We start from the raw sequence: 7,753 nt of genomic DNA on the forward strand, positions 1-7,753 counted from the left end.
TATAGGGAAGGAATCAAAGGGAGTGACATATATAGGGAAGGACCCAAAGGGAGAGACATATATAGGGAAGGAACCAAAGGGGAGAGACATATATAGGGAAGGAACCACAGGGAGAGACATATATAGGGAAGGAACCAAACATATATAGGGAAGGAACCAACATATAGGGAAGGAACCAAAAGGAGGGACATATATAGGGGAAGGAACCAACATATATAGGAAGGAACCAAAGGAAGTGACATATATAGGGAAGGAATAGACTCAGGAGGTCGAGAGGTCAACACCATTAGAAGTAGAGACTCAGGAGGTAGAGGGGTCAACAACATTAGAAGTAGAGACTCAGGAGGTAGAGGGTCAACACCATTAGAAGTAGAGACTCAGGAGGTAGAGGGGTCAACACCATTAGAAGTAGAGACTCAGGAGGTAGAGGGGGTCAACAACAAAGTAGAGACTCAGGAGGTCGAGGGGTCAACAACATTAGAAGTAGAGACTCAGGAGGTCGAGGGGTCAACAACATTAGAAGTAGAGACTCAGGAGGTAGAGGGGTCAACAACATTAGAAGTAGAGACTCAGGAGGTAGAGGGGTCAACAACATTAAAAGTAGAGACTCAGGAGGTAGAGGGGTCAACACCATTAGAAGTAGAGACTCAGGAGGTAGAGGGGTCAACACCATTAGAAGTAGAGACTCAGGAGGTAGAGGGGTCAACAACATTAGAAGTAGAGACTCAGGAGGTCGAGGGGTCAACAACATTAGAAGTAGAGACTCAGGAGGTAGAGGGGTCAACAACATTAGAAGTAGAGACTCAGGAGGTAGAGGGGTCAACAACATTAGAAGTAGAGACTCAGGAGGTAGAGGGGTCAACAACATTAGAAGTAGAGACTCAGGAGGTCGAGGGGTCAACAACATTAGAAGTAGAGACTCAGGAGGTAGAGGGGTCAACAACATTAGAAGTAGAGACTCAGGAGGTAGAGGGGTCAACACCATTAGAAGTAGAGAGACTCAGTAAGGAGAAGATGAGAGAGAGAAAATCACAAGGTGGTCTTTCGTGATCACAGGGGGCCTCTAACTACAGTTCCTGCGGTCATTCAGAGGGATGGACACAGGGATGATCCTGGAGGGGGAGAGAGACTGTTTAGTGACCACGACACAAGGGACCCATTTCCCACGACACAGGGGACCCATTTCCCACGACACAAGGGGACCCATTTCAAACGACACAAGGGACCCATTTCCCACGACACAAGGGACCCATTTCCCACGACACAGGGGACCCATTTCAAACGACACAAGGGACCCATTTCCCACGACACAGGGGACCCATTTCACACGACACAAGGGATCCATTTCAAACGACACAGGGGACCCATTACCCACGAAACAAGGGACCCATTTCCCATAACACAGGGGACCCATTTCCCACGACACAGGGGACACATTTCCCACAACACAGGGGACCCATTTCCCACGACACAGGGGACCCATTTCCCACAACACAGGGGACCCATTTCCCACGACACAAGGGGACCCATTTCCCACGACACAAGGGACCCATTTCCCACGACACAAGGGGACCCATTTCCCACGACACAGGGGACCCATTTCCCATGACACAGGGGACCCATTTCCCACGACACAAGGGGACCCATTTCAAACGACACAAGGGACCCATTTCCCACGACACAGGGGACCCATTTCCCACAACACAGGGGACCCATTTCCCATGACACAGGGGACCCATTTCGGGAGGTAGCGGGGTCAACACCATTAGAAGTAGAGACTCAGGAGGTAGAGGGGTCAACACCATTAGAAGTAGAGACTCAGGAGGTAGAGGGGTCAACACCATTAGAAGTAGAGACTCAGGAGGTAGAGGGGTCAACACCATTAGAAGTAGAGACTCAGGAGGTAGAGGGGTCAACAACATTAGAAGTAGACAGACTCAGGAGGTAGAGGGGTCAACACCATTAGAAGTAGAGACTCAGGAGGTAGAGGGTCAACACCATTAGAAGTAGAGACTCAGGAGGTAGAGGGGTCAACACCATTAGAAGTAGAGACTCAGGAGGTAGAGGGGTCAACACCATTAGAAGTAGAGACTCAGGAGGTAGAGGGGTCAACACCATTAAAAGTAGAGACTCAGGAGGTAGAGGGGTCAACACCATTAGAAGTAGAGACTCAGGAGGTAGAGGGGTCAACACCATTAGAAGTAGAGACTCAGGAGGTAGAGGGGTCAACACCATTAAAAGTAGAGACTCAGGAGGTAGAGGGGTCAACACCATTAGAAGTAGAGAGACTCAGTAAGGAGAAGATGAGATGTGTCTGTCTGTTAGGGAGATTCAGGCTATACGTCCTGACTAGCTATGAATGGTAATTTATACATTTTTAATGCATCAAACATCAGTTGGGGAACGTGTCTGTCTGTGTCAGGAAGCAGTTCATTAGATGGACTCAACGCAGCGTTTTGAAGTATTTCTGCTTACGCTTCAGATATCGTTAGTCCTGGACACGATGTGGATAGTTGGGACTGTTGATAATTACACAGCTAGGAAGCCTGGGACAGGAAACACACAGTTCAAAGTAAAGCACCACATAAACATCATATTTACATCCTTTAACAGAGTCGGATCCCAACACCTCTCTGGCCTAATGAGAACCTGACGCCTTAAACCACAATGGTAGAGGGACCTGGGGTTCGGTGTGTGTGTGTGTGTGTGTGTGTGTGTGTGTGTGTGTGTGTCTGTGTGTGTGTGTGTGTGCATGTCTGTGTGTGTGTGTGTGTGTGTGCATGTCTGTGTGTGTGTGTGTGTGTGTGTGTGTGTGTGTGTGTGTGTGTGTGTGTGTGTGTGTGTGTGTGTGTGTGTGTGTGTGTGTGTGTGTGTGTGTGTGTGTGTGTCTGACTGACCTGTCGACGCTGATGGCACAGAGGTTGAAGATGGAGGCTGTGCACAGCATCACATCCATGGACATCAGACCGTCACACAGCATCATGTCAGGGACCACACACCACCCTGGAACTGAACACAACACACAGCATCATGTTCACAGGGACCACACACCACCCTGGAACTCAGAACACAACACACAGCATCATGTTCAGGGACCAAGAACACCACCCTGGACTCAGAACACAACATACAGCATCATTGTTCAGGGACCACACACCACCTGGACCTGAACACAACACACAGCATCATGTTCAGGGACCACACACCACCCTGGACCTGAACTCAGAACACACCATCAGGTCCAGGGACCACACACCACCCTGGAACTGAACACAACACACAGCATCATTGTTCAGGGACCACACACCACCCTGGAACTGAACACAACACACAGCATCATGTTCAGGGACCACACACCACCCTGGAACTGAACACAACACACAGCATCATTGTTCAGGGACCACACACCACCCTGGACCTGAACACAACATACAGCATCATTATTCAGGGACCACACACCACCCTGGAACTGAACACAACACACAGCATCATGTTCAGGGACCACACACCACCCTGGACCTGAACACAACATACAGCATCATTATTCAGGGACCACACACCACCCTGGAACTGAACACAACACACAGCATCATGTTCAGGGACCACACACCACCCTGGAACTGAACACAACACACAGCATCATATTCAGGGACCACACACCACCCTGGAACTGAACACAACACACAGCATCATGTTCAGGGACCACACACCACCCTGGAACTGAACACAACACACAGCATCATTGTTCAGGGACCACACACCACCCTGGACCAGAACACAACATACTCAGAACATCATTACACAGGACCACACACCACCCTGGAACTCAGAACACAACACACAGCATCATGTTCAGGACCACACACCACCCTGGACCAGAACACAACATACAGCATCATTATTCAGGGAACACACCACCCTGGAACTCAGAACACAACACACAGCATCATGTTCAGGGACCACACACCACCCTGGAACTCAGAACACAACACACAGCATCATATTCAGGGACCACACACCAGGAACTAAGAACACAACACACAGCATCATGTTCAGGGACCACACAGACACCCTGGAACTGAACACAACACACAGCATCATTGTTCAGGGAACACACCACCCAGGAACTCAGAACACAACATCATGTTCAGGACCACACACCACCCTGGAACTCAGAACACAACACACAGCATCGTGTCTATGAAAAAACTCTCTCTCTCTCTCTCTCTCTCTCTCTCTCTCTCTCTCTCTCTCTCTCTCTCTCTCTCTCTCTCTCTCTCTCTCTCTCTCTCTCTCTCTCTCTCTCTCTCTCTCTCTCTCTCTCTCTCTCCATACTCTCCCCTTCTCTCTCTCTCTGTCTCCATACTCTCCCCTTTCTCTCTCTCTCTGTCTCCATACTCTCCCCTTCCTCTCTCTCTGTTTGTCTGTCTCCATACTCTCCCCTTTCTCTCTCTGTCTGTATCCATACTCTCCCCTTTCTCTCTCTGTCTGTATCCATACTCTCCCCTTTCTCTCTCTCTTCTCTCTCTCTCTGTCTGTCTCCATACTCTCCCCTTTCTCTCTCTGTCTGTATCCATACTCTCCCCTTTCTCTCTCTCTCTTCTCTCTCTGTCTGTCTGTCTCCATACTCTACCCTTTCTCTCTCTGTCTGTATCCATACTCTCCCCTTTCTCTCTCTCTCTTCTCTCTCTGTCTTCTATTGTCCATTCTAATGATCAGCCTCTCTTGGCTTATCAATAGTATGATGAAGTTTACTTTCAGCCTGCCCTTCACCATCAGGTGAACAAGCCACAAACTAAAGGCTGTAATGTTAACCAATAACCAAGATGGATAACAAAATGCTAACAACATGATAATAACACTTAACACTCTGCCTGCCTGGCTCAGTAGATTACCTAGCTGGAACAACTCTCCTGTAACGAGATAATGGCATCACAATTTAGGAAGACTTAGGCACTGGTCTCTCACAGGCAGAGGGAGAGAGACAGAGAGAGGGAGAGAGACAGAGAGAGGGAGAGAGACAGAGAGAGGGAGAGAGACAGAGAGAGGGAGAGAGACAGAGAGAGGGAGAGAGACAGAGAGAGGGAGAGAGACAGACAGAGACAGAGAGAGAGACAGACAGAGACAGAGAGAGAGACAGACAGAGAGAGGGAGAGAGACAGACAGAGAGAGGGAGAGAGACAGACAGAGAGAGGGAGAGAGACAGACAGAGAGAGGGAGAGAGACAGACAGAGAGAGGGAGAGAGACAGACAGAGAGAGGGAGAGAGACAGACAGAGAGAGGGAGAGAGACAGACAGAGAGAGGGAGAGAGACAGACAGAGAGAGGGAGAGAGACAGACAGAGAGAGGGAGAGAGACAGACAGACAGAGAGAGACAGACAGACGGAGAGAGGGAGAGAGACAGACAGACAGACAGACAGACAGACAGACAGACAGACAGACAGACAGACAGACAGACAGACAGACAGACAGACAGACAGACAGACAGACAGACAGACAGACAGACAGACAGACAGACAGACAGACAGACAGACAGACAGACACACACACATCCCTTAATTCTCTAAGTAAAGACTATTCAGTCGTCAACCACAATAGAGAAAGCGAGAGAGACAAACACACACACACACACACACACACACACACACACACACACACACACACACACACACACACACACACACACACACACACACACACACACACACACACACACACACACACACACACATGCATACCTGTTCTCAACAATAGACACTACCAATTAATGTTATGCAATATCTCAGTAATTCTCATTTTAAAAGCTTTGAGTTAACCTCCTTGATTGATCTGATTCCACTGTTAGTCTGTTGCTGTTGACCAGTTGTAATAAAACGAATTGGCCCGTAGCCTATAGCTTTCAAGATGACGCAGAAGACGTTTTGCAGTATAAAACGACTGACCTTTCCCAGTTCGATAGTAATTGAGAAATGAACAGGTGAGAGACACAGAGAGAACAAGAGTAGAGAATGGAACGGGATGTTCTTTCCCCTCTTTAGTAATGAACTTAATGGGTTGGTCTGATGGCTCTGGTTTGGATGATTAGAGGGTTAAGCCGCTATTATTTACCGGTACTATAATACCGGGGAACTAACTATTAGACAGCTGATATTATGCATGATTAGAATTATGGTAATTTAGAGGCGAATAAATAGTATAATATGATTCATAATCATAACCAATAGCCTAGTCGTCCCCTAGTGAAATGAATGAACTTAAAATAAAAATATATATATAGCCTACCAACCGGCCACCACATGACTAAACATCTGAAATAGGCCAAGCAGGTATTATTAATTAACTAAACAACATATCTCAGGTAGGCTAAGGGCTCAAACCTAAGCTACTTACCTCTGCGAACACGAACAGTGGCAGCACCAGCACTGCCAAGAGTAGGTCCGCAACAGCCAAACTCACAATGAAATAGTTTGTTGTAGTTTTTAAAGCTTTTTCCATGTAAACACTAAGACACACAAGCACATTTCCACCGATAATCACAATGATTAGCAATATCCCGAATATAAGAGCTGGAAAGTTGTAGTCTGGAGCCACGGCAGCAGCCACCGGCGGCGTCGTGTTGTTGAATTCGAAATCGGTGAAGTTGTCTGACATTGTCGCCCGGAGACAAATTCCCTCTGCGACGCCTTTTCCGTGCGAGAACGGCGTTACTGGAACGGGGTTTCATCTATGCATTATTCCCGGTCGTCCTGCAGCACGCGTGGTCCGGTGTCTGGTCTGTGCTAAAAATCGCTACGTTTCCTCTTCTTGAGTGAGACCCATCCAGGACTGATGTTTTTGTTGTTGCAGGAGATCAGCACCAGACCCGCGGAGAGTCGTAGAGACAAAATGTTTTCTGAATGCGCTTTCCGATTTCCCAAAAAAATGACTCTGAAATTCAAGCAATGCAGTTAGTGTCTCCTTCAAATATGTAGAAGCACCCAGACTAATTATATCATAGTTTAAACGTTTTTCCTGGACCCCGGCGGTTTAGACCAGCTTGTGCCCGAGTGCTTAATAGAGGTGAGGTTGTTTCAGCAGACAGACAGGTTGTGTAGGTAAGCGACCTGAACGGACAAATCAGCGACACAGTTCTATATATCCAACGGCCCAAAGCTGCTTAGATCTGACGGTTGACTTTTGCCCCTCAAGTTGCATGGCACGATGAAGAAGATTCAAAACTTTTTAAAAAAAGACATCTGACCTTATCCGCCTGTTCCAAAAATAAAAAGCGTTAAGTGCGACGGAAAGTTTGTGGCTTTCATTGAATTGGCTAAACGAGAGTAGTTCTCAAGCGATTAAACGAGGATTTTCATCAATGACATTTAATCCCGTTGACGACGCACAGCGCTAATGCATTCTGCCTGCACGTAGTGAATCGTGTCATTGTTGAGTGGAATGCCGGGCTCCCAGAGAGAGAGACACAGACAGAGAGACAGAGAGAGAGAGATAGTAGAACACCAAATAATGCCTGCAGAGCAGAATTAGGCCGATACCCACTAATTATCAAAATCCAGAAAAGAGCCGTTAAATTCTACAACCACCTAAAAGGAAACGATTCCCAAACCTTTCACAACAAAGCCATCACCTACAGAGAGATGAACCTGGAGAAGAGTCCCCTAAGCAAGCTGGGGCTCTGTTCACAAACACAAACACACCCCACGGAGCCCCAGGACAGCAACACAATTAGACCCAACCAAATCATGAGAAAACAAAA

General features: G+C 47.6%; 1 protein-coding gene and 1 long non-coding RNA gene across 15 annotated transcripts; one reads left to right on the forward strand and one right to left on the reverse strand.

The window, feature by feature from the left end:
* The first annotated feature begins 771 nt into the window (after positions 1 to 771).
* Positions 772 to 2,234, forward strand: LOC127919044 (uncharacterized). 9 transcript variants are annotated; one of them, XR_008101717.1, is made up of 3 exons: positions 772 to 888; positions 1,904 to 1,944; positions 2,178 to 2,234. It is a non-coding gene; the product is annotated as an uncharacterized LOC127919044 (long non-coding RNA). The 9 variants fall into 9 exon arrangements; XR_008101712.1 differs by having other exon boundaries at positions 2,139 to 2,195; XR_008101716.1 differs by having other exon boundaries at positions 772 to 849; positions 2,139 to 2,195.
* A 1,012-nt stretch (positions 2,235 to 3,246) lies between these two features.
* Positions 3,247 to 7,234, reverse strand: LOC127919043 (D(4) dopamine receptor-like). 6 transcript variants are annotated; one of them, XM_052502405.1, is made up of 3 exons: positions 6,391 to 7,234; positions 3,520 to 3,570; positions 3,247 to 3,367 (listed from the first exon to the last, which is right to left on the reverse strand). In XM_052502405.1, exons 1-3 carry the CDS (start codon positions 6,649 to 6,651, stop codon positions 3,293 to 3,295), a joined length of 387 nt encoding a protein of 128 aa, XP_052358365.1. In that variant the 5' UTR covers positions 6,652 to 7,234; the 3' UTR covers positions 3,247 to 3,292. The 6 variants fall into 6 exon arrangements, with proteins under 6 accessions (XP_052358365.1, XP_052358371.1, XP_052358364.1 ...); XM_052502411.1 differs by lacking the exon at positions 3,520 to 3,570; XM_052502404.1 differs by lacking the exon at positions 3,520 to 3,570 and having other exon boundaries at positions 3,247 to 3,469.
* Positions 7,235 to 7,753: the final 519 nt, after the last annotated feature.

The sequence above is a fragment of the Oncorhynchus keta genome, unplaced genomic scaffold (genome assembly GCF_023373465.1).
Source record: "Oncorhynchus keta strain PuntledgeMale-10-30-2019 unplaced genomic scaffold, Oket_V2 Un_contig_15583_pilon_pilon, whole genome shotgun sequence".
Taxonomy (NCBI): Eukaryota; Metazoa; Chordata; class Actinopteri; order Salmoniformes; family Salmonidae; genus Oncorhynchus; species Oncorhynchus keta.

Excerpts from the sequence above, each read along its gene's own strand:
- LOC127919043 (XM_052502404.1), bottom strand. The coding sequence starts at position 6,651 with ATGTCAGACAACTTCACCGATTTCGAATTCAACAACACGACGCCGCCG. Across the intron at positions 3,470-6,390 it reads CACTGTTCGTGTTCGCAGAG|TTCCAGGGTGGTGTGTGGTC; the intron begins GTAAGTAGCTTA and ends TGTTGTGTTCAG.